This window comes from Stomoxys calcitrans, chromosome 5, assembly GCF_963082655.1.
Source record: "Stomoxys calcitrans chromosome 5, idStoCalc2.1, whole genome shotgun sequence".
NCBI classification, from domain to species: Eukaryota; Metazoa; Arthropoda; class Insecta; order Diptera; family Muscidae; genus Stomoxys; species Stomoxys calcitrans.
The window spans coordinates 58,100,562-58,128,140 of record NC_081556.1 but is presented as its reverse complement, the minus strand read 5'-3'; the positions used below and the strand labels follow the sequence as shown (position 1 = coordinate 58,128,140).

General features: G+C 37.7%; 1 protein-coding gene across 2 annotated transcripts in view; it reads right to left on the bottom strand.

Annotated features, from left to right (window-relative positions):
- The window catches only part of LOC106092647 (exostosin-1), a 418,420-nt gene that overhangs the window by 112,905 nt on the left and 277,936 nt on the right, over nucleotides 1-27,579 (bottom strand). Inside the window, exon 2 of one of the 2 annotated variants that reach the window (XM_059370308.1) lies at nucleotides 22,133-22,176. The exons of the other annotated variant lie outside the window; for it this stretch is intronic. Coding sequence (XP_059226291.1) covers nucleotides 22,133-22,145 — 13 coding nt within the window. The 5' untranslated portion in view covers nucleotides 22,146-22,176. The remainder of the gene's footprint in view (nucleotides 1-22,132; nucleotides 22,177-27,579) is intronic. 2 annotated transcript variants of the gene reach the window in all.

Genomic DNA, 27,579 nt, shown 5'->3' with positions numbered 1-27,579 from the left:
GCGGATTTTTCATATAGTCGGCGTTGACAAATTTTTTCGCAGCTTGTGACTCTGTAATTGCATTCTTTCTTCTATCAGTTATCAGCTGTTACTTTTAGCTTGCTTTAGAAAAAAAGTGTAAAAAAAGTATATTTGATTAAAGTTCATTCTAAGTTTTATTAAAAATGCATTTACTTTCTTTTAAAAAATCCGCAATTACTTTTTGGGCAACCCAATATGTTCAAATGAGTTGCACTCCTGTGTTGTGGGGAATATTTAAAGTCGCAAATAGAAATGGAATTAAAACGGAAACCACAAAAACCCCAATACCAGCTTTTAGTTCACTGCAGAGAGGAATTTGCTAGTAAAACCATCAAAAAAGTTTGATTTTGACAATTTTGCCTTTTCAGAGGCCACCGGAGCGCAGACGTTAGCATGTCACCCTCTGACGGCGAACCCCTGGGCTCAAATCCCTGAGTGAACACCATACAAATTTTCAGCCCCTTACTAATGTTGGCTAAATTTGTGAGGTATCCAGCATGTTACAATTTCTCTACCAATTGGTGTCGCTATTCGATACGCCGTTTGGATTCGCCATAAACAGGAGGTCCCTAATCATTGAGCTCAAACTTTTATCAGACTGCACTCATAAATATGAGAGAAGTATCCAGTGTTCCTTAATTGAATGTTCATAAGAAATCAAGATTTAGGAATTTTGCTTTTAGAAATTTTTTTTTTTTTTTTGTAAATTTGCCATTAGAGAAAATTTCCCTGGAATTTTGTTTAATTTTGTCTTTAGAAATAATTTCAATGAAATTTAGTCTTCAGAAAAAATTTCGTTGACATTTTTTCTCTACAAAAACATTCACTGAAATTTTGTCTTTAAAAAAAATTTTATTGCAATTTTGTCTTTAGAAAAAATTTAATTAAAATTTTGTCTTTAAAAAAATTTTATTGCAATTTTGTCTTTGGAAAAAATTTAATTCAAATTTTGTCTTTAGAAAAAATTTCATTGAAATTTTGTCTCTAGAAAATATATCATTGAAATTTTGTCTTAAGAAAAAATTTCATTGAAATTTTGTCTTTAGAAAAAATTTCATTGAAATTTTGTCTTTAGAAAAAATTTCATTGAAATTTTGTCTTTAGAAAAAATTTCATTGAAATTTTGTCTTTAGGAAAAATTTCATTGAAATTTTGTCTTTAGGAAAAATTTCATTGAAATTTTGTCTTTAGGAAAAATTTCATTGAAATTTTGTCTTTAGGAAAAATTTCATTGAAATTTTGTCTTGAGGAAAAATTTCATTGAAATTTTGTCTTTAGGAAAAATTTCATTGAAATTTTGTCTTTAGGAAAAATTTCATTGAAATTTTGTCTTTAGGAAAAATTTCATTGAAATTTTGTCTTTAGGAAAAATTTCATTGAAATTTTGTCTTTAGAGGTTAGGTTAGGTTTAAGTGACAGTCTGCCATCAGACTCACTTAGACGTTTTCGTCCATTGTGATACCACAGGAACAGAAGAAGGAAGATGCTTTAAAAAGCCCACTTACTTGCGAATGTTCACATCCGCTAAATTAGACAGGTTCTCATTTCTATATAAAGTGGAACTCCTTCTATCTGCTAGTGCGGGACACACACAGAAGGTGATCTAAAGTCTCTTCTTCCTCGATGTCCCTACAGCTTCTGCAAAAGTCGTCAGCATATTCAGTCTGTCAGCATATTTTCCGATTAGACAGTCACCTGTCATGACACAGCTTCTGCAAAAGTCGTTCCTGGCAACCTTCAGTCTGTCAGCATGTTTTCCGATTAGACAGTGACCTGTAATGGCGGACACAATGACTGAGACGTCTGTTCTAGCCAATATTTGGCCACATAGTTTTGGAATGATCACAGCCGCATCTTTGTGGCCATCTATCCTTCGTTGCCTTTCGGGCCTGGTCCTGAAAACTAAGCTTACATGTCACTAGAGGCATACCCACAGATTCCAGTGTCCCTGGAGTGTGTAAGGTAGTTCCTAGTCTCGCAAGCTCGTCTGCTTTAGAATTCCCTGAGATATCTATATGGCCCGGCACCCAGAACAGGTGAATTTTGAACTGTTTAGCCATCTCGTTGAGAGATCTGCGACAGTCGGGGACGGTTTTTGTCTTTAGCGGGCTTGTCTGTATAGGCATGAGCTTTAACATAGCCTCACAAAAAATAGTCTGAAGGCGTCAAATCGCACGATCTAGGCGGCCAATTGACCGACCCAGAAAGTGAAATAAAATGTTCGCCGAACTCGCCTCTCAATTAGTCCACTGTTATGCGTGCTATGTCGCATGTGGAAACGTCTTGTTGAAATCACATGTCATGCAAGTCAAGCTCTTGCATTTTGGCCAAAAAAAAGTTGGATATCATCTCACGGTAGTGCTCACCATTCACAGTTATGTTACGATTCTCATTATCTTTGAAGAAGTACGGTCCAATGATGCCACCAGTGCATAAACCGCACCAAACTGTTGCTTTTTTAATGCATTTTAAAGTGTCTGGAGTCGGAGTCGAGCAATTTTACCAGAGTCGGAGTAGAGGCAAAATTGCTGGACTTTGCAGCCCTGATAGGAACAGATATTGCGGTGGTGTGGCAACAAAACAAAACAAAATCATATAAAGTTTAAATTACCTTTGTCTTTTTTAGTTTAAACTTTAAAGTTTTATAAAAATGCAACTCTGAAATGTAAGCAAACAAATGGAAAAAAGTGGAACAAAGGGATATTTGCCTTTGAAGAAGGAGTGTAATTTAATTTTTCCGGTGTCATCGCGTTGAACGAAATAAAGTAGAACAGCACGTCGGGGTCACCAAATTTGTGGCGGCTAGCAGAGAAACCCTCAAAAATAGAACGCACCACAATTATTTTTTATAAAAAGGAACTATTTTAATGTTTATTTTACGAAGTGTAAAAGATGACTGAAAAAATTTCAAATGTGATGTCACATATATAAGACAAAAAATCAAGGCCTCCTTGATTACAATAAGCAAAAGAAAATAACAAAATTAACATGAACAGAACAGAATAAAAAGAAAACAATTAAAGGTAAAAGTCATAGCCTACTTAAAAATAAAATGTACAATTTCATGTATTGGAGTTTAAAGTAAATTATGCAACAGGCAATGCCAACTATGTTAAGAAATACTTTGGTAATTGAGGTGTCACCACAATAGCAACCAGCTGTACCTTCGGAAAAGGCAGTAGGCTTTTCTTTAATTGTAAAAATTTTAATAATATAGCAGAGATATTGCTGAAAACAGCAAAGTTTATTTTGCACAGCACACTGTGTCTGCTGTTTTCAACAGACGGTTTTGTTATCAACTTAAGTGTTTATATACAGAGTAGCTAATATGAAATGTTACCTAGCTCAGATTGTTAAATCTATCAATCTCTTTATGTTGCTTACTAGCCATCAAAAGCTTTTGCTTCTGAGTTTATTTAAAAAGAAATTTATTTGTGATGGAGTTCAAACGAAATAGTGTGATTGCGTTATATTTGTCTAAAAATCACAACCGGCCATTGTTGGCGAACTCAAATGCCTCATAGTGAACAAAATTTTTGATTATCGCTACATTAATCGTTGTTATGGTAGTGGTAGCATTGACAAAGCCATGGTTTAAAAATATCCCGGGAAAGGATGCAAAATTTATAATAAAACGAGCTCAAGCTACAACCTTATAAGTTCCAAAAGTCACAGGATCGTGCACTTGCACGAAAGTGGTGAATTTCTGAATATCTTGTTGTTCAGCAAGACAAAATTCGCAATTAGGTAACTCGTTAACTATACACCTGCAAGAGAGGCAATCGCAAAAGTTGGGGGTTTAGAGCGCGCGTCATGCACTGGATATATACTGCAGTTGTCAGACCTATAATGCTATATGGTGTTGTGGTCTGGTGGTCGGCGCTTCAAAAGTCCACCATGCAATACTTAGCCGGATCCAAAGGGTGACACAGCCGCACACCATCCGATGCACTGAATTTAATGCTACAACCTATGCCGATGGACATTTAGAAATTATTGCGACTACTGCTGTGAGGCTAAGAGAGCTATCTCTTTGGTCAAGTGGCGGCTACGGACACTGTGTTATCCTTGATAAAACGTCCTAAGTTCCACGCAATATGTAATCCACATTGCCTGAGCTGCTTTTTTATAAAAAGTACTGTACAACTATTCATCATAGAACCCATTAGAACTACAATATCCCTAGTAATAGATGTTATATAGACTTCTATACCGATGGTTCCAAACCAGACGACCAGGTGTATACGACTTTGGTGAACACTCTGAATAACTAGAACTGGTCATACCGAGAAGGTTAACCGACCACAGCATTGAATATTAGCGGATATCGTTGCATCCATTATGGATGCGCTGGAAATTACCGGCAGATTACATTTGAACAGCTTACAACTGACTGACTCAGAGAAGGATTCTGAAAATGACAATACATCCATACATTTGGATACCTTCCACCATAGGATTGGGGTATACTAACATCGCCATCCTGACGTCTTGAGACTCTAGACGGTGCAATACTATCCGATTGGCTGAAATTTTGTATGAGTTGTATGGTCACAATCGGTTCATAACTTAAAATAGATGCCATATAAATAGATCTCGGATATTGACTTCTTGAGTCTCTGGAGTGTGCAATTAATATCCGATTTGGAATTTGGAATCTTGGACACAAGCGATGGAATGGACGAAGGCGTATATACCAGAGAACTGCAAAGGCCCAATATTTGGCACTCAAACACTTAATAGACACTCATCTTTTGGTTCCCATGCCGTTTATGTTATAACTTAATTGTACCCTCCACCATAGGATGTATACAAATTTCGTAATTCTGTTTGTAACTCCTCGAAATATTCGTCTAAGACCCCATAAAGTATATATATATATTCTTGATCGTCTTGACATTCTAAGTCGTCCGTCTGTCTGTCTCTCGAAATTACGCTAACCTTCGAAAGATTAAAGCTAGTTGCTTGAAATTTTGCAATAATACTTGTTATTAGTGCAGGTTGGTTGGGATTGCAAATGGGCCAATGCAGTCCATGTATTGGCAAAGCTGCCATATAAACCGATCTACCGATTTGTCTTCTTAAGCCTCTGTAGGGCGCAATTCCTATCCGATTTGGCTGACTTTTTGCACAACGACTTCTACTATGGACTCCAACATCCAAACTAAGTATGATCCGAATCGGTCCATAACCTGACATGACTCCAACAGCATGGCAATTTTTAATCATTATCCTTTGTTTGCCTTTAAAGAGATACTGGACAAAGAACTTGATAAATGATGGAGGGCACAAACGATTCGGTCCGGCCGAACTTATCACGCTTTTACTTGTTGTTATTTGAAGCAATAACAAAAATTTTCACCCAACAAACGGTGTAGTGTGTATTGTGTGTATTTTTCATAAATGTCTATTGAGTGTCAAATAATGGGTGTTATGCAGTTCTCTGGAATAGACCTATTTGGGAGCCACCTTGAAGTAATGCGAAAGCGGTGCCGAGATGGATTTGATTCTCAGCGGCGATAAGGTGGATTTAAATTGGTAAGGCAGATTGTAAGCCCGACATAGCATTTAAGTGACGACATATTTGTATGCAGCAATGCATTTTCCCATCTTGCAATGCACTTCCCCATGCATTTTACGACACTGCAATTTGTCAAAACTTTTGTAAAGTCTTTCTAAAAACTTAATTTCAATTAACTTTTCTGTAGACAAAATTTGTCGAAATGTCAACAAAATATTTTCTACATACAAAATTTTTATGAAATTTTATTGCCGAAAGACAAATTAGTTTTTTAAGAAAAATTTCAATAAGTTTCAATAAAATCTTTTCAAACGACACAATTTTCCTAAAATCTTCCCAAAAGACATATTTCAATAAATATTCATAAAGACAAACATGTTAATAATTTTTTTTTAAAATAGCGAATTGAAATTTAATTTTGTTAAAAGATAAAATTTTCCATATGGTTTGAAACAAAAAATTATCAAAAATTCCGTCAGTAATTGAGTGAAAATTTTTAGAAACTTGAAAACACAACTTTAAAACCCCGAAATGATGAATTCACATTTAAAAATAATTATTTCAAATGAAACCATTTCTTGGTATTCCATAATTCGCAATACAGTATTTAAGGCAATTGATATGGAGCTCATAGTGATTAAGGCTCGAAATCAATCAGCCAATAGCAAGCAGCGTTGATTATCGTAAAAATATATTTATTCTGCAGGCTTTGATCGTAGATTTTAGTACAATAAAATATTTCTTAAAAAAATTTCCAAATGTAGCTTTTGAATTTATTGATTTTCTTTCAAAAAATCTTTTAATACTGAAGAGATTTTGCGAATAATAATTTCCTTAAGTGTTATGTACGAAAAATAATGAAATTTGACGAGTCTAATAACAAAAAATGTCAAACTCCAACAAGTAAGGAAATGTGAGAAATATAGGAAAGATTTTTGTTAAATGCTACTAGTAGGCAGACTTTTTTCCATGACAGCAAATTTCATATTACATTTACGTCTGCCGCTAAGACATTTAACATCAATTAGTGGCCATCTTGGACTAGTTATATGGAAAAGTTTTCTAGAGAATTTGCTTTTGAGAATATTTGAAAATAATTTTCTTTTGAATATTATCATTTTTGAAGAGGACATTAATAATTTATTAGTTGCCGAAAATAAATGAAATAAAAATTGAAACGCAAATAATATTGACAAAGAAAAGAAGTTTACAACTGCAATAACATAGAAATCTCTTTGTATTTCTGATTTTTAGTTTACCACCTTTTCTTATTTTATCTCCAATAAATTGGCCAAAATAAAGACAAAATACAAATGAGAAGCATATACAGCAATAGTTGAATGCAATTTTTGCCGGGTATCTTTTCCATCAAAAACAGACGTTCGATCGATTTTAATAAAGGTCGAAGAGAATATAGTGATATCTTTAAGCAGAATGTATACTTTTTTGAAATATTTAAGAATAACATTGGCTGAAAGTTTTTTTGCGTAAAAATTTATGGAAATAAAAAACCACTTAACCAACAGAAGCCGAAATATAAAGAAAACATAAAAAGGCAGAGCCCGGCCAGGATTCGAACCTGAGACCACGGAGCAACGGCGAGAGCCATTGCCGTTGTCTTAGCGTTCGAAGCCATCAATACATCTTCCAACAGATCCACAGAATCATGTGTGGTACGGAAGAAAGTGTAATTTACCACAGACAGAATGTCTGCCATTACACAAAAATAAATGCATTGGAAAAGGTGCAGCTAATAAGCAGGGTTGTCGAGCTTGGTTAATGTGGTAATTGTATCAAAGATGCGTTTTCGCAATTAAATACGATTTAAATACAACATAACGCACGGCCCTTGAAGCCATCACACCTAATATGGTTGAAAAGTCTTCTAACCAAAGACGAAACGCGTCCCAAGTGGTTGGTGTGTGTTGCTACCTTTGGCTTTCCTTTTCCATTTGCATCTTCGATCATGCAGCTCTCGAAAGAGAAACAAACAAAAACTGTAAAATTTAATGATCTCGCCCTAACAGGCAAAAAAAAACTTGAAAAAATATTGTAAAAAGCTATTGTTTGAAAGAAAATTAAAATGAGAACAAAACAAAAAAGTTCATCAAAATACTGAAGCTGATTCGCCAAAATTTATTTATTTGCTTACTTTAATTGACTATAACAAAACATTTGTTCCACTAGCCGAACGTAGAATAGCGTTCCCAGCATCTCGATCTTCTGCGCTCATTATTTAATTTCTGACACCAAGTTTCGAGGTGCCTCCCACCACTTGATCTTTTCATCGGCAATTAAACCCATCACCTTCAAGGGTGGGTATAATTCCGCTTGCAACACATCGAAATATCCATTTGCGATTCTTGATCAGCGGAAAAATCGAAGACAATCTGGCCATGTCCGTCCGTCTGTCTGTTGAAATCACGCTACAGTTTTTAAAAATAGAGATATGGAGCTGAAATTTTGCACAGATTCTTTTTTTTTTGTCCATAAGCAGGCTAAGTTCGAAGATGGGCTCTATCGGACTACATATTGATATAGCCCCCATATAGACCGATCCACTGATTTTGGGTCTTATTCCCATAAAATCCACATTTACTGTCCGAGTTTGCTGAAATTTGGGACAGTAAGTTATGTTAGGCCCTTCGACATCCTTCTTTAGTTTGGCCCAGATCGGTCCAGATTTGAATATAGCTGCCATATAGACCGATCTTCCGATTTAGGGTCTTAGGCCCATAAAAGCCACACTAATTATCCGATTTTGCTGAAATTTGGGACAGTGAGTTGTGTTAGGCCCTTCGAAATCCTTCCTCAAATCGGTCCAGATTTGGATATAGCTGTCATATAGACCAATCCGCCGATTTAGTGTCTTAGGCCCATAAAAGCCACATTAATTATCCGATTTTGCTGAAATTTGGGACAGTGAGTTGTGTTAGGCCCTTCGACATCCCTCTTCAATTTGGTCCAGGTCGGTTCAGATTTGGATATAGCTTCCATATAGACCAATCCGCTGATTTAAGGTTTTGAGCCCGTAAAAGGCCCATTTATTATCCGATTTTGCCCAAATTTGGGACAGTGAGTTGTCTTAGGACCTTCGACATGCTTCGTCAATTTGGCCCAGATCGGTCCAGATTTGGATATGGCTGACATATAGACCAATCCGATGATTTAAGGTTTTGTGCCCATAAAAGGCACATTTATTGTCCGATGTCATCGAAATTTGGGGCAGTGAGTTGTGTTTGGACCTTCGACATCCTTCCTTAATTTGGCCCAGATCGGTCCACATTAGAATATAGCTGCCATATAGACCGATCTCTTGATTTAAGGTTTTGGGCCCATAAAAGTCGCATTTATTGTCCGATGTCGCCGAAATTTGGGACAGTGAGTTAGGTTAAGCTCAAATCGGTCCAGATTTTAATATAGATGCCATATAGACCGATATCTCGATTTAAAGTCTTGGCCCCATAAAAGGCGCATTTACAATATAATCCGATTTCACTGAAATTTAACACAGTGACTTAGGCTTTTCGACATCCGTGTCGTATATGATTCAGATCGGTTCGGCCCGGCCGAACTTAACGCCTTTCTACTTGTTGTCGTCCCAGTTTCCGTGTACCACCGTGTTTGCCTTCAAAAGACTTCTTTGCTGGAGCTTCATCATCCACTCTGGCAATATAACCTAGCCAACGCAGCAGTTGTATTTTGATACGTATAGCATAGTTACACGTCATACAGCTCGAGGTTCATACGACGCCTATATTCTCCATTAACGCAAACTGGTCTATGTATTTTCCGAAGAATCTTTCTCCCAAATACTCCAAGCACTGCCTAATCTCCTTTCACAAATATCCATGTCTCAGAACCCTATTACAACAAGGGGAGGTTTCAGTGTCTTGTATATTGTAATCTTCGTCTGTCGAGAGGTGACCTTGTTTCTAAACTGCTTACTTAATCCAAAGTAGCATCTGTTTGAAACTATTATTCTTTGCTTTATTTCAAAACTGGGGTCATTCGTTTCGGTTACGGCGGTGCCGAGGAAGATAAAATTGCTGACTATCTCAAAATTGTGGTTCCCAAATGTCTCCATTCTTTTTATCTGATCGGTTGTACAAGGTTTTTTGGGAGTTGAAAACATCCATTTCGTCTTATCTCCATTTACTTCCAGACCCACTTTTACTGACTCCCTTTCGATTCTCTCAAAGGCTGCAGTAACTACTACCGGTGACCGACCTATGATATCGATGTCGTCGGCATAGGCAAGTAGCATGTGCTCTCTTGTGATTAGTGTGCCATATATATTCACATCTGCATCTCGTATAATCTTCTCCAGCAGGATATTAAAGAGATCACACGATAGGCTGTCTCCTTGCCTGAAACCTCGTTTGGTATTAAATGGTTCGGAAAGATTTTTTCCTATTCTTACTGAAGAACGCGTATCAGCAAGTGTCATCCTGCAAAGTCTAATTAATTTTGCAGGGATACCAAACTCAGACATGGCTTAAAATAAATTTGAACGTATATTCACCGATTCGTCGAAACTATCATTATAAAACTAAGATATTCGCAAATACCACCATATTATGAAGGATTTCAGAGACTTGGATATGCCAATAAATAGCGTGAACAAGCAGTACGAAATTTAGCTCTGACTTTATGACCAAGTGTCACCGCCTATGGGTCAGTCCCTGCACCTAGTAGCAACCATAATTTTCATTAAAAAATTTCAGGTATCTTTACCTCACTAACAGAATAATATGGTGTTCTTTGATTGTGAAAAAATGTGGGGTGGGCCCCCTATAAAAAAATCATGGCTACGTCCCTGGCTCCCATATATATTGAGCTCCTATAGGGCGCAATTCCTATCTGATTTGGCTCTCATTTTGCACAATGACTTCTACTATGGACTCCAACATCCAAACCAAGTATGATCCGAATCGGTCCATAACCTGACATGACTCCAATATAGCATGGCAATTTTTATCCATTATCCTTTGTTTCCCTTAAAGAGATACTAGACAAAGAAAAGACGATAAATGGTGGAGAGTACATAAGATTTGGTCCGGCCGAACTTATCATACTTTCACTTGTTGTTATTTGAACCAATAAAAAATATTTTCACACAAAAAACTGTGGTTGTTTAAATTGGTAACACGTTGATTCAGCTACCCTGTAGCAGTAAAATATTTTCAAACTTTCTATTGTTTGATAATTTTTAAAGATGTTTTTTGCTAATATCCGCATATTGCTGTTTGCTGATATCAGCATACGGTATTTGTCGATATCAGCAAACTTATTTCTGTGAGTGTAGAGAAAGCGAATGAAAAGGGAAACCTTGTGACAAATACAGCGAATATATGTGGGGTAATAAAAAACACAGTTCTGAAGTTCGATTCCTACAACTATACACTGGATATAGTCAATTTGAGAGATTCTTGAGAGCAATTTATGTCAAATTAGGTACAAATTGGCTATATGAAGGGATTAATTGTCATTTTATGTCGAATTTAGGCTATCCGATGCATAGTCTTGATCACCGTCTCAAGGGCCATAACTGAAGGTATACGAACTAAATGGTCAAATTAATCCCCAAATGTGTACTTTTCTTGAATAATTAAACCCCTTTGGTTTAAACAAAAATACAACTGAAGCGAAATATACCTAATCGCATAGTCCCAGTAAAATGTTGCGCACTCTGCAAAAGAAAACAAAAGCTATTTTTTGTTAATGATGATGATATTCCCTTTGTTTTCGAAACTACCACGATGAAGCAGGGAGCGATAATAGCTAAAATAACATAAGATCACATCATCGCTTACTTCGTTCTACACTCAAATGCGAAAGTACATACCCCCCTATTAGATTTTGCTATGCGTCTATTTAAGATAGCTTTGTATCATCATCTACGTCGTCATTTTTATCGTCACACAAAATTTTGGATTAGCCGAAGAAGCGAGCAGGGTAAGCAAGCAAGCATGAACGAACACGGCGTTAACTAATAATAAGCTTGGCAATAAATTAAAACCAAAACGTAACTGTGATGTCATTGCTAAATATGGCTGGTGGTCGGCCGACAAGCCAGTCAGCCAGCCAGCTAGCCAGTATTTCTGTCAGTCAGGCAGGCACTCAAATCGTTGCTTGATTTTGTTGTTAGCATTGAGGTTAGCCATAAAATTTATTGGTTTAGAAAGTGTATGATGAGATCAGGGGAGGGAGGGAGAGAGAGAGAGAATGTGGTTACGTTTAAAGCGGCCAGATACGAAGCGGAGAAATACAGCTCTGTGCCGGCTTCTGCTGACAAAAGCGTCAATAACAAGAACCATGCTTTGACACGATTTAATAACAAACAAATTGTCTTTGGAAACGAGTTTTTGAGAAACAACGATCGACTGAACAACAAAAGCGAACGTAAACGCCGCTGCAAAATGCTGTCATAGCATTCACACGGTCACACCGAATCGGACGGAATCGAAAAATATGCGATGACAACGTATACCACGATGCTGATGATAATGGCGGCAAGATGACGACATTACCCGTCATAACATACCCGGTAATAAACTCAACCAAACCACTTTACAGCGGCTCACTAAGAAGCGTGGACTATTAAGATTTTCAACGCCACTATCGATTACGTGCCACAAACCAAGCCACTAAACAACTAACGCTAAAGAAGTACCATATCGTCATTACAAGCATCCTCAACATCGACTGATAACACCAACCCACACGAGATACAATCTTTGCGAGAGAGAGAGAGAAAGAGCGAGATAAGTTAGCAGGCATTTTTACAAAAGCACAACGACATCAGCACAAACTGTTGCTTTTGTTTCGCCGTTTTGTTTTTTTTTTACCAAATTCCATTCTAATCGTTCCGGAATGTAGAATTTAGAACTGTGAAGGGAGTAAGTGGTTATTTTTAAAAGTCAAACAATACGGCAGTGAGAGTTGTTTGTGCATTCAAACACACACCACGTAACAAACACACATTCACACACACAACAGTAACGGCAACAACTAGAAAAAGCTATGCAAAATGTTTGGAACTACAGGCTAGTGCCGTCAAGAGTCAAATTCATTTTTGATGTATACATTTCCCGCACCTCGTGAGAGAGAGATAGATGGGAAAGCCGAAGGCGAAATGCAAATCAAATCGATTCTACCCGAAAGAGAGCATTTGTTTTCTGTTTCTCGACCTTTCTCCCAGTTCTAGCCCACTTGTCGGTCTCTAATGGATGCCCGTTATGAATAATGAAATGGAAATAGACGCTGCTCACTTGAAAAGAGAATTCGCGTTTGGTGGCTGTCAACTAATGGTGGGTTGTTTTGTTATATGGTTGTTGTTTTTGTTGTCGTTGTTACAGAAAAGACCATTTCTCTGGGGGGGAGAGAACGTTAAAAAATGCGAATTTTAGTTGAATGCGCTGCTTGCTGCACAAATGCCTCAGAACGTGCGGATAGAATGCTCAACTATTCAAAAGCAAACTGCACACATTCAGTTATGGACAAATGTGTAATCTTCCCCTAGTGTTCACAGCTTAGTGCATAGTGCATGTAAATGATGGATGATGCGTCATTAGACAATTATTTCAATGCTGTTATTAATATACGTGGACGGCGTAAAGAGTTAACTATTACGATAATTACATTAGGAAATGAAATTAAGACGAAACGTTATAAATATTGAGTTGCCCAAAAAGTAATTGCGGATTTTTTAAAAGAAAGTAAATGCATAATAAATAAACTTAGAATGAACTTTAATCAAATATACTTTTGTTACACTTTTTTTCTAAAGCAAGCTAAAAGTAACAGCTGATAACTGACAAAAGAAAGAATGAAATTCCGGAGTCACAAGCTGTGAAAAAATTTGTCAACGCCGACTATATGAAAAATCCGCAATTACTTTTTGGGCAACACAATAATTTCAAATATGTTGTCAGTGTTTATGTTTTTCTGGTTTTTAGCATTGATGATTAGTTTGTATCGCAATAGTGGAAAGTAAGGCTCTCTTCTCTCTAACTGCGCTAGAAAGAGTTATAGAACTTATTGAGTTTTGTTTCTAAACAAAAGCGTACTTTACATCGTACTCAATATAGAGCAGGCAAATAATCGATGACACTATCGATATTTTATTTTCTATCTGAATATCGATTGATATTTTTCCTTTCGATACTATCGGGAAAGTTAAAATTTTTTGCAAAATTGAACAAAAATTTTCATCCGATTAAGCTAAAATTTTTCACAATGATTTCTTTCATGACTTCCAACTGACTTATAAAATTTGGTTTTATAGGGTCGTGTATTGATATTGGTTCTACAAAAATCGATCTCCAGATTTGCACTTCTCTTTTTCGTTTGAAATACAGGTGATGAAAAATTTACGATATTATCGATGCTATTGACATTTATTAAAAAAATATCGAAAATATCGATTGTTGCGATTATCAATAGTTTACCAGCTCTAACTCAAAAGTCGTTGGGTTTGTAGAGCACCTTAATCAATTTGACAAAGGTGTTGATGAAGATCCAGTCATGTGCGAAAAAATAGAGACAATGGCTAGACTGACAAAAATAAAGATTCTTAAGCGCGAAAGATGAAAGCTAAATTTTTGGTATATAGCAATTTTTTCTGTTTAAATCGTCTAAACAAAAAAAAAAAATTGTACAATATTAAGGTAGCAGGCGCAAATTTCTCACATGGCAATGAGTGCTACCCGATTCAAGTTTAAGCTGCTTTTTATACCGGAGTCCGAATGGGGTGCCGCAGCACGACATCTTTTTGGGGAGAAGATTTTACATGGCATACTACATCACAAATATCGCGGTTGATAAATGCACTTCCCAAGGGTCTATGAGTAATAATCGGACGATACATATATGTATGCCACCTATATCAAAATATGAAAAAATTTCGACGAAGTTCACCAATAATGTCAAGAGTCGTCAGATAAACTCTTGCGCCAAATTTCGTGAGAATCGGTAGAATATATACCGCCTTGTCAGAATTAGGTCAGCATAATCCCTTAACCCGTTAATGGGCTTGGTCGGTTATTTACATCAAACACAATACCAATGAACATGTACGACGAATAAACTCGTTAAACGCATTGGCTTTGATTATGTTATCGGCGAGTATAGTAGTCCTATAATCCTATTTTGTTACAACTCTACCATATTCATGTCAATATCGAAATAAGGGCGGTCTCGATCATATTTGGTTCAGGTTCCGGAAAGCCATGTACAAGTCAACGTTAATAATTTCAGAGAAATCGGGTATCAAAAGGGGGTTTTATGGTTTTAAGAACCAAAATCGGGGAACCGATCTTTATGGTGGCTATATCCAAATATGATCCGATCTGGACCATTTTCGCTTCGAATACCAGGGAATAAATGAAGCTTTTATGGGCTAAAGACGCTAAATCGGCAGATCGGTCTATATGGCAATTATATTCAAATTGGTCTAATTTGGATCATATGAGGTGCAGAAAACGACGGGTCTTCAGACAAATCTGGTAATATCGTATAGGCGCCTGTCATTGGTTTAATAATCTTAATCGGGAAATTGGTCTATATCGGGTTCAACCGGGACCATATTGGGTGGGAAAGTGGAGAGGATTAGTGCAACTCACTGCCACTAATTTAGGCTAAATCGGATAACAAACGAATCTGTTATGGGCTAAGACCCTGAATAGGCGGATCGGTTTTTATGGCAGCTATATCTTCATAAAGTCCGACCAAGAGCAATCTTTGCAAGAATATAGCTCTCATAAAAATTGGTCCTCGATTTGACTTCTCTAGCCCCTAGCCGTAATTGTTATCTGATTTGTTTAAAATTTTCCACAGTGTGTTTTGTTTTTACTTCTAACAACCGTGATGAGTTAGATCAAAATTGGTACATAACCTGGTAAAGCACCCATATAAACCGATCTCCCGATCAGACAACTTAAGCCGCTGGAAGCTACAATTGCTATCCGATTTACCTAACCCCCAATGGGATGGGAAAAATAACTCTGACATTTACAACCACTTGCTGTACAAAATTTTAGGGCCGTAGTAGGTCCTGCCCCCCCCCCCCCCCCCCCATAGTGGGCTTTCAAAGTTGGTCACCTCGGCCCTACAAAGTTTGGTTCGGGCTGCCAAAAGCGCTTTCATGATACGATTTTCAAAATTATTTTATTTGCTGAAAAGTGCTCGAAACCCCATACAAAGAAATAATTCGATATGTGGTATATTTTTTTCGCAGAGGCTGGCTTCTTATTTGTTGCTTGTGAAGATAATTCTGAACAGATTTAAAATTTTTATAGGCAGAATGGCTGTAGAGACCTTAATTCTTGGATGACGCAAAAAATTATTTGCATGTAATAAGGGACAACTTGGGATAATGAAAATATGTTATAAAGTTGGGGGTCTTAGCTTTGCGTTTTGAGAATTCGGAGGGTTTTTCCAGTTTTTTTTTTTTTTTTTGGTAAAAAAATGCCAATATTGCATTTCACATATATCCTACTAGAGTCAAGACAATTTATAAAACTTACATTCAAAACGCATCTACATTAAATACAATAAAATACAGTACAATAAGCTAAATTGAAAGTGTTAGATAAAATTTTCTTTATAGAGACGAAACAATGACATTACCTATTTTGATGAAAAAATGCAAAAAATTTACTTTTCACATTGTAACTCGCATAACTTTTGACTGAAGAGTCGGACCTTGACATATATCGTGGCAAAATTGTAGTAAAAAACTTAAATTCTATTCAGAAATGCCCTCACAAAAATCCCATCCCATTGTATGACGTAGCGTTTTATTATGATTCCCAACATACATGCTAAGTATTGTCCAAATCGGTCTATAAACTCATATGTATGGTCCTTATATAAACCGGCACAGCCGAACTTAGCACGTTTTTGACTGGATTTTCTCTAGTGTAAGTATAGGGATTTTCAATAAGAGCTGTTATTTTGGTTTACATATCTGGCACGATGTTCAGATCGGCAATAAGAAGGTAATTTTAGCAGTTGTTGGAGAATTTATATTTGATTCGGGAAAAAAAAAACTTTCTTTTAAAAATTAATCAAAAAAGTTGTCACTTGAAATAAAAGAAAGAAAAATGTCACACCTACATCGTCTCCAAAATGTTGTGGGTTCGTAGAGCACCCATATCAGTTAATTTATTAAAATTATTTAATGTACAATAAATTAATTCACTATATTGAAAGGTAATTTTTATTTAACGTCGATAAGTAACTCCTGAAAAAAGTAAGTTTTTGTGTGAGGAATATACTCGTCAAACTCGGTTAAAGGGATAAACCTTACCCGACTGAAGATCGTCGGCAGGAGCTGGTGGTATACCAGCTGAACAATTGCGGATCGGAGGCGACAAGCTGAGGAGGCGTATCACATCAGCTAATTAGGTGATATATACCACTGCACAGTGGTCCCGCCCATATGACAAAAATAAAAAAAACACATGTCGGCGATTAATGCTTTCATTTAGGTATATCTCCTTGGAACATGTCAAACTTTTTAACTACAATAAATTTTTCGCAATTTATAAACGTACTTTTGCCTTGTTTATGGAGCGTTTAGACACACTTCTTTTGTCTCCAAAATTTTAGCATTTTTCATAAAATTTTTTCTGATGGTCTCGCCAGGATTCTAACCCAGGCGTTCAGCGTCATAGGCGGACATGCTAACCTCTGCGCTACGTTGGCCTTCGGTAAAAGTTCTAGTAAATGTTATAAATTGTTGTTGTTTCATGAAGTAATTTATTGTATATTCTTTTTATACCCTCCACCATATGGATGGGGGTATACTAATTTTGTCATTCTGTTTGTAACTCCTCGAAATATTCGTCTAAGACCCCATAATGTATATGACATTTTAAGTCGATCTAGCAAGGTCCGTCCATCTGTCTGTCAAAAGCACGCTGACTTTCAAAGGAGTAAAGCACGCCGCTTAAAATACTTCCTATTAGTGTAGGTCGGTTGGGATTGTAGATGGACCATATCGGTCCATGTTTTGATATAGCTGCCATATAAACCGATTTGGGATATTGACTTCTTAAGCCACTAGAGGACGCAATTCTTATCCGATTTGGCTGAAATTGCATGAGGTGTTTTGCTATGATTTGCAACAACTGTGCCAATTAAGGTTGAAAACGGTCCATAACCTGTTATAGCTGTCATATAAACCGATCTGGGGTCTTGACGCAACTTCTATCCGATTTGGCTGAAATTTCGCATGACGTATTTCGTTATGACTTCCAACAACTGTGCCAAGTATGGTTTAAATCGGTCAATAACCTGAAATAGCCGCCATATAAACCAATCTTGACATCTTGACTGACTAGAGGGCGCAATTCATATCCGATTTGGCTAAAATTTTGCATGTTTTGTTATTACTTTCAACAACTGTACTAAATATGGTTCAAATCGGTGCATAACCAGATATAGCTGCCATATAAACCGATCTGGGATCTTGACTTCTTGAGCCTCAAGAGGGCGTAATTATTATCCGATTTGGCTGAAATTTGGTACAACGGCTTCTCCCATGACCTCCAACATACGTGTCAAATATAGTATGAATCGGTCGTTAGCCTGATATAGCTCCCATATTAACCGATCACCCTATTTTACTTCTTGAGCTCCTAAAATGCAAAATTCTTATTCGATTTGGCTGATTTTTACACATAAACTTCTACTGTGGTCTCCAACATTCAATTCGATTAACATACCAATTCTTTTCTTTTATCCTTTATTTATTTAAAAAGAGATACCGGGAAAGAATTCGACAAATGCGATCCATGGTAGAGGCTATATAAGATTTGGCCCGGCCGAACTTAGCACGCTTTTACTTGTTTATATATACTAAATACTAAATAGTACTTATTAGTACCAAATAGTACTTATTGGTACCAAATAATACTTTGGTACCGAATACAACAATTTTCTTCAAAATGTATAGTGTTGCATATCCATATACCCAATTTCAGATTTCTTGCTCCATTCATCAAGTAGTACGGGAAAAGGTACAATTCGAACAGTTGTACGAAAAAACGTGCCTGTTTAGTGCAAATGTGTACAAATCAAGATCTTCATGCTAAATTTTTGCTTTAACCGTTTTGTCTAGACGTTGTCTATTATTCCTCCTTAAAATACACATATATGCTATAATACAGGTAGAACATATCCGATAATGCCCAAATGTTAACATTGTTTACCTTTGTGCCAATGAGCCTTGTCTATACACTTAAAGACGATGGATCAACTAAAACCATTTTTGTCGCACCTTCCCATACAAAGGGAACCAGAGTACATTGGTAGGTTGTACTTATGTGGAAGTGAATGGGAAAACGAGTTACAAAATGAATGAAAGTGTAGCTATGACCGCCAATGGCCGCTCTCCAATCCTATTCATCAAGCCTGGCGTCAGAGTAAATGCGAAATATTAACGGGAAATTATTTTGGAAACTGGTTTGAAGTCGTGGGAATGCAAACATTTCAAGGCTCGGCACGGATATATAATTCATGTGATTTTTCCATCAGTATACTTCTTACGGATGTATGTTTTTGGGAATTGATAGGTTGAGAAATAGGTTGATATTTGCACAAAGTACCCATATAAAATAGTCTTTCGATCGGCTTCGTAGCGCCATATGAGACCCAATTTTTATCCCATAAATATATGTGACACTCCACTAGGCTATATCCAACCAGTTTAATATTTTCAAAGAAATTCAAATATACACTGATTCAAAAATTGTGTACATATTTAGCAGATTTCATGATAAGACTTGAACCGAACCAACGTAACCCGTTACTACATGTTTTCAATTACGTTACTTATTTAAATTGTAATACCTTGGTTTACAAGTGTTTACCTTTTTTATTGTTGTTGTTTTTTATTAAATTCGAAGTGAAATTTTTGTTCTAACATGAAGCAAGTAAAACGAATCATATTAAAAATTGCTCGAGTCTAGATTGGGTCTCTAAGTGTGGCAAAAAACAAATCAACCTTTTAGAACTCTGCCTCAATATAAATATGTAAGGATAGGACGACAATTAGGTTGCCAGAACTGGTGTCCTAAAAACACCAGTCTAATTGGGTTAGTTATCCTTTAGCCAAATGTTCGTGTCAAAAGGCAGTGTACGTTAAACCACTCCCGCTTTTGTTGATTCTGAATTAGATTGTTCCATATGAAGTCAATAAAATCACAAGGGTTATTTAGTTGTACTAGTACGAGTATGAGGCAAAATAACGGTAAGAGGGGTTCTTGTTAAAAAAAAGTTTACATTTTGTTGTTGCAAATAGTTCTTCCTTAGTGATATTGAATCGTGACTCACAATGGGTATGGGATACACGCCGTAGGCTAGACAGAGCGACGAAGGTGTGGTTGACTACAGAGCTTCCTGAAAACAGCACAGTGGACACTTGTTTCTAATCTTATATATAAAAATCAAATTGTGTTTATTTGTTTGTATGTATGTTTGTGTGTTCCTCATAGACTCAGAAACGGCTGAACCGATTTTCTTTTACAGATGGTGCATAATGATCCCGTGGTGAAAATAGTGTACTACATTATTTGATATCTGACGGACCCTCCCCCTTACCCAAAATTTTCAGAAACGCCAGATCTCGGAGATGGGTGGTGCGATTTAAGCGAACTTTTGTGTGCTCTCATATGGTACCCTAAAAATAAAAATTTGGTATCCGGATGGGGTACCTAGGGGGGCTGCCCCACCCTAAAACCTACCAAACATATATTTAGACCAATCACGACAATATGGGACTCAAATGAAAGGTATTTAGGATAAGAAAACGCATCTGATGTCCAATTGTCGAACCAAGTACTAGAGGGACCACCCCAAGCCCCAAAACACCCCTAAATCGGACATATTTACCAACCATGGCAATATGGGACTCAAATGATAGGTATTTGCGAGTAGAATACGAATCTGATATCCACGTTTCTGCGGGTCCACCCCTTTCTCAAAACACCCCCCAAATAGCACTTATTTACTGACCATGGGAATATGGGGTTTAAATAAAAGGTATTTGAATGTAGAATAAAAATCTGATATCCAAATACGGGACCAAATGTTTAGGGGCCGTCTCTCACCAAAAACATCCCCCAAAGAAAAACCTCTCCCAAAGGGGACAAAATTACGACCATAGCAATATGAAGCTCAAATGAAAGGTCTTTGGGAGTAAAGCACGAATTTGATATCAGTATTCGGGAAAAGTGTCTATGGGGCCACGTCACCCCCACAACACCACCCAAATAGTAAGTATTTGCCGATATATATTTTCAAGGCCAACTCACTGAGTGGCCGCCCATCCCCCAAAACACCTTCAAGCCGGTCATGTTTGCCGACTATGGAAATATGGGGCTCAAATTAAAGGTATTTGGGAGTAGACCACGTATCTGATATCAACATTAGGGACCAACTGTCTAGGGGACGTCCCACCACCATAACAACACCGAAATAGGAAGTATTTGCTTACCAAGACAATTTGGGTCTTAAAGAGAGTGGAACTAAATATTCATAGTTTTTAGGGCCAATACCCCAAACCGGACATATTTGCTAACTTTTGCAATAAGGAGTTTAAATGAGAATAGAAAACGAATTTGATATCCAATTTTGAGGGCAACGGCAATATGGGGTTCAAATAAATGATATATGGTTATATGAGAATAGAGCACGTTGCTGATATATTTTCCGGGCGTAGTGTTTTACCGACCATGTCAATGTGGAGCTTAAATGAAAGGTATTGGCGGGTAGAGCAAGAATTGATACCCACTTTAGGGACCAATTTTCTGGAGGTCTATCCCTTTCCCAAAATACCCCACAAACAGCAATTTTTTACTGACCATCGCAATATGGGACTCAAAAAAAAGTAGTTGGTAGAAGAATACGAATTTGATATCCAAATTTAGGATCATGTATTAAGGGCATCACCCCTTCCCCAAAACACCCGCCAAAGGGTACAAATTTTTCGACCATGCCAATATGTGGCTCAAATGAAAGGTATTTTATATTATTGTAGAAAACGAATTTGATAACCTATTTCGGGGCCATGTGTTTGGGGGACGCCTCGTCGGGTAAAATCCCCTAAACCAATGGCAATATGGGGTTTAAATAAATGGTATTTGAAAGAAGAGGACGATGCTGATATTTTTTTAGGACCAAGTGCCTGGGGGACGACCTCACCCCCGAAAACACCCCTTAATCAAATATCATGAGAGTGGCGGGCTGAAATAAAGTATTTTAAGGATAGAGTACACCTTACATCCTAACTTGAATTCGTAGACCAATAGAGATCATTTGGGTTTCAGATAAAGGCACTTATATTGTTAAACTGTTAGTCAAGCGATATACTATTTTCGTAGTATAGTATTGCATTAAAGTTCTTTAATTATCGAAAATAAATATTCCAAGGAGAATATTGTTCCATATGACGTAAAAGAAGGCGCAGCGGAGCGGCCCCGGGTCAGCTAGTAGACTATACAATGTTCTGCTACGCAGAATGAAAATATTCCTACTGACATTTGCACAGTAAAAATACTTTAGCCAAATTACCAAACTTACCATCCATAGCCATTTATAGATAAAAAGGAGATTAATGTACGTACCTGCAAAAAGAAAGTTGAAAAAAGTTCCAATTATTTTTTAAGAAGAAAATAAAATCGATTTAAATTACGAAGATAAGTGACCGACCTAAACTTATAATAAAGGCAGGTAAAGTCAAGTTCTTAATACCTACGCCATAGAGGGTAGTATTAATTCATCCCATTAGATAAAACGAAGAAAGAAAGTGAAGAAAAAGAGAACGAAAAAGTTTACTGAACGAACTGAATTAGTGTGCTAACGAAGGAAGTGCCGGGATCGATTTTCAATTTCTTTGTTTTAAAAGCGTTACAATATTACCTTAAGCATAGCTTTTTATAGGGGTACCATACTACAGACTGGCAGAAACTAAATGAAAATTCTTAAATAATTAATTGATTTAAATATTTTTTTTTAAATAATAAGAAACCATTAATTTTTCTTAAAAATATTGAAAAAGTGCCTCTCAGACACTACAAAGCGAAATTTTAGCTGAAGAATTATGCGTATCCGATTGGAGCAAGGGAATACCAAGTGGTTGCACAAATAGTTAGATTGCCTTGTATACAAAATTTCATGGAAGAGTAGCAGGGATCTATAATCTGTCAAGTTATCAAAATCCATCTTAAATGTATAAATTCTTATACTGTACGAACGCCTTTTCTCATAGACATACCTCGCGGTGGTTTCCCACTCCTAATGATGGCAACATTTGTGGGGTACTATGCCATGTAAAGCTTCTCTCCAAAAAGGTTTCGCACTGCGGCACGCCGTTCGGACTCGGCTATAAAAAGGAGGGCCCTTATCATTGAGCTTAAAACTTAAATCGGACTGCACTCATTGATGTGAGAAGTTTGCCCCTGTTCCACAGTGGAATGTTCATAGGCAAAAATTGCATTTGCATACCTCGCAAAATCATTCGACACAACTTTGATTTACTGCATGTGATCATAGTCACAGTTCGAAAACAACTCGCAGCTATATAAAAGTTTCGGTATGCAGTAAGATTCAGCTATTAGTCGACGTATCAGCAGAGACGTAAAGTACTGAATATGCCACCAACTTCTTAGCATCGCAATGCCCGATCATTGGCAATATATGCCTATTCCACGAGATTGCTGGGAAATATAACTCCAAGGTTTCTACTGAATACGTCAAAGACGTAGTGTTAAATTATTTCTCGAAGCCAAATTGACCCTCAAAGGGAGCCACAGTTTACCTTTAACAACTGCCCAAATGAGGAATCGGACTATACTCAATAAGTCAGTTGTTAGAGGTCAACTGTGGCATCCTTCGAAGGTCAACCTTGCTACGAGAAATAATTCAAAACATCGAATTTTACGTATTTAGCAGAAGCCCGTTGTCTGTGGCCCAAAGAGAAAGTGTTTCGAGTGTTCTGTTAATACCAGTAACACAGGAAACAATATCCCTCATTTTAGGTTAGGTTGAAAAGAGGGTGCCGATATTAATCCGCCTCATGACACTATGGATATACAGCTAAGCCAGTAATCGGCTTGTTGTGCGCTCTAAATACTAAAAAAGTTACTTCGAAAAAGAAAATCTAAACTAGGAATTCCGTGCTACTTACAAAATGTTCAGGGACAAAATTTGCTATTTTTTACAAAATTTTCTATTGTTATCCATGCCACTTAGGTGCTTAAGTGACGGCATCTGTTAGACGCGAAAGCCGGACAATGACATAGGAAATGCTCCAACGTCTCATCATCTTCCCCGCATGCACTACACATGCCATCACTTTTCGTACCGATTTTACACAAGTGAGCTCGTAGTCCTATGTGTCCCATTATGATACCAATAGCTATACTAACCTCCTTTTTTTTTCCTTTCAGTAATAGCGTCTTCTCAGGACCTAGATCTCCTTATAGGATTTTCGCGGATCTTCTTATAGGATTTTCGCGGTTGCATGCGAATTCATACCCCACACTCTTAACTCGAACTGCGTCGACCCGAAAGGCTTCGGGTAAACCAAGTTTATTAACGGCAATTCTCTGCCCTTCACTGCTAAATCGTATGCTTTTTCATTCCCCCTTTATGGCCCGGTACCCAAACGATGCGGATCGTGTCATCCTCATAGTAGGCGTTAATCTCCTTCTTACTTTCCAACACTGTTCGTTATCTTACCGTCATGGTTGTTATTGCCCATGTGGCCATTTTACTATCCGTAAAGATATTCACACTCGACGTCTTTTCGTTAGCACCACACCACCGCACGCATTCCGGGATCGCCCGAAATTCCGCCTGCAAGACCGCATTATGGTCAGGCAGTCTAAAACAGATCTCAGTCCCTGGGTTCTTAATGTAGACCCCCTGGGCCACTCTGTCCTCTAGCTTTGATCCAGCCGTGTAACATGATCTTCCGTCAGTGCCCAACATATGTGAGATTTCTCGGTACGCTCCTGAATGTGACACTTCCAATTCAGTTTCCTATTCAAGATCACACCTAAGTATTTGGCCTCGTCAAATATCGAAAAAGTTTTATTGAGGAAACGTGGTACGTCAAATTGGCCGACCTTTGTCTTCCTTGCGAACAGGCATATTTTTGTCTTCTCTGGGTAAACATTGAGACCCATGGGTCTAGCCCAGACCCGTTCGGCTCTTCTGCATAGCTCGTTCGGATCCTTACCCCTTAGAAGTATTATAATATCTTCTACGTAGCAGACTCGATTCAAAGCCCTTCTCAGTCAGCATCCGTAATAATTCATTTATAGTGGTCGCCCATAGGAGTGGCGATAAAATGCACCCTTGTGGCATGCCTTGTGCCACTTTCTCCCTTATATTTATACCATGGGCCACACAATTCATCTACCTGTTCTTTAGCATAAGGTTTATGCAGTCTCAAAGGACCGGCTCCACCCGGTCTCAAAGGACCGGCTCCACCCCTGATCTAAGGATTGGGTCAATGTTAAAAGCCCGCTCGATGTCAGTGTATAACGTCAGTGTGTTCGTTTTGGCATCGAAGGATTCTTCTATTTTATGCACAAACTCGTGCAGGTCAGTCTCCACCGACCTTCCCTTGACATAAGCTTGCTGTTTGTATTTGAGCAGTTCGCTGGATGTCCTACTCTTTATTATGGTGTCAACAATACGTTCCATGATTTTGAATAGAAATGACTTAAGGTTTATAGGTCTGTAAGCCTTTGGTGTCGCATAACTTGCCTTACTTTTCACGTAACCAACACGCAGGGGATGTCCCCTATGTATTCAGTGCATTGCGTTGTCAATTAGGAAAGTTAAGGGTTGGAGGGGGGAAAGAGGAAGTACTGTTTATTGATATTTGTCTTACACTTCTGAACATCAATGTCGGTGGGAAAGACATTAGCCGGAAGTCGATTCCACATACGAATGGTTCGGGCGAAAAATGAATTTTCTCGGTAATGCATGGTTCGGTCGACTGGCCCATCAATTACAAACGGGTGTGAAATTCTGGCAAGTCTTGTAATCCTGGTGAACAGCCTAACGTCAGGGATAAGCAGACGAATAGAGCAATACAACGCTACGCACATTCCGACGATGTTCGAGAGAAGCAATAGAGTTGGATACCCTACTGTCCCCAATCAACACCATCGCTCTCCGGTGAACCCGGTCGAGTAGCTCCAAGGATGAATTAAGAGCTGCTGCCCATATATAAGAGTTATATTCCATCCTCGGCCTGATGTAGGTGGTATAGATATTGAGAAGATCAGAAGAGGCGAAATATTTCTTGCACCGCTTAGGAAAGCCCAAACACTTGAATGCTTCTTTCGACACTTTGAATACGTGTTTTGACCAACGGATATCACATTGTATCTTCATGCCCAGAACATCAAGAGCATCTGACTGTTCAATATCTATACCGTCGATAGATATCAACGATTGAAGTGGGTCAGTGAATCGCTTGTGAGACAAGAAACAGCACTGCGTCTTTTGTGCGTTGAAGTCTACTCTGTTCATTCTACCCCACTCGGAAATGGCCAACAAATCTTGGGAGAGCGTCTCATCCATAATGCGCCTCCTGTCCACAATTTCTTGAGGACTGGGCCTATGGTCGAATGAATATGAATGACACCGACTACTGTCATCGGCAAATGAGTAGACTGGAATCGAAGTCTGACCCAATAGATCGTCAATGAATATAAGAAAAAGGGAAGGGGAAAGGACAGAGCCTTGTGGCACACCTGCGGTCAATGTATACTCATCTGATGAGAACCCATCTACAACAACTCGTATAGTGCGATCTCTGAGAAAGCTCGATATAAATCGAACGAAGTTATTACCGACTCCAAAAGCCAGACCCAGGCACACTGTGAAAAAATTGGCCAGGTGGGGTGCCAGATAGTCTGCCTCCTGTTGTGGTAATATTCCATCAGGTCCGGGTGACTTAAATGGCTTGAAGTTCCTCAAGGATTCCTTCGCCATAATTTCTGTAATGGTAAGCCTTACAGAATTTACATGACAATAAAGCTGCACATCGTTGGTATAGAGATGGTTCATTTCGATAGACAACATTGGCAACACAATAAGATAAGGTAACATATCGTGCATATGGATCTAAGAACTATTTTTCAACGCCTCTTTCCAATTATTCATTTTTGCACAATGATTAAATTTTTTTGGGAAAAATCCATTGTGGTTGCAATTCTTCGACTTTTTAGCTCGCAATAAATTACCAGTACTCAATACGTTGAACAAACCAGCAACGGAATGAAATCGATTTCGTCAAATATCTTTCGAGAGATGCATTTTTTGTTGTATGTAATCCCTTCGCTACTTTCGTATTGTGCAGAGATTTCGGAAACACTCGGTTTGTTGTCATAACGAATTTTTTAAATACGCAATGAAATGTTGGCGAATGGTATACCTCTGGGAGGTTATTGATCCCGACTTGAAAACATCCAATTATCACATTGAAGAAGCAGCAGCATTGACATTAGTAGCGGCAGAGCACAACCATTCACCAAAACAAATAGTTGCCCTAAAAAAGACCACCGATATCGCAACTGTTTGTGGTGTTGTTCGTCAATATCTACATCATATACTACACGGTATGAAGGTATGGCAAATGGAAGCTTCTTATGTTCATATGGAGTGAATTTAAATCTCTGTCTAACACGCACAAAACAAAAGCAGAAAGCGGGAGGTTGCGACAGCCGATTTTGAAAGACCAATAAAAGCAGACAAAGTGGAACGCCAAAAGCACAGCAAGAATAACAAATAGCTACAAACACTGGGCTATATTTGACGTAATATTATTTTGCAACAATTAAAAAATGATAATACAAGTAGAAATAATATACAAAAGATAACGATAGTATCTTGGAGTAAATAGATGCTTCTTATTGATGTATTCTGGGGGAAGGCAAATGAGCGATATCTGTTAAGATTTGGATAGAGCTCCCATATAAAATGGTATTTAAGCTTTATGAGCCTCC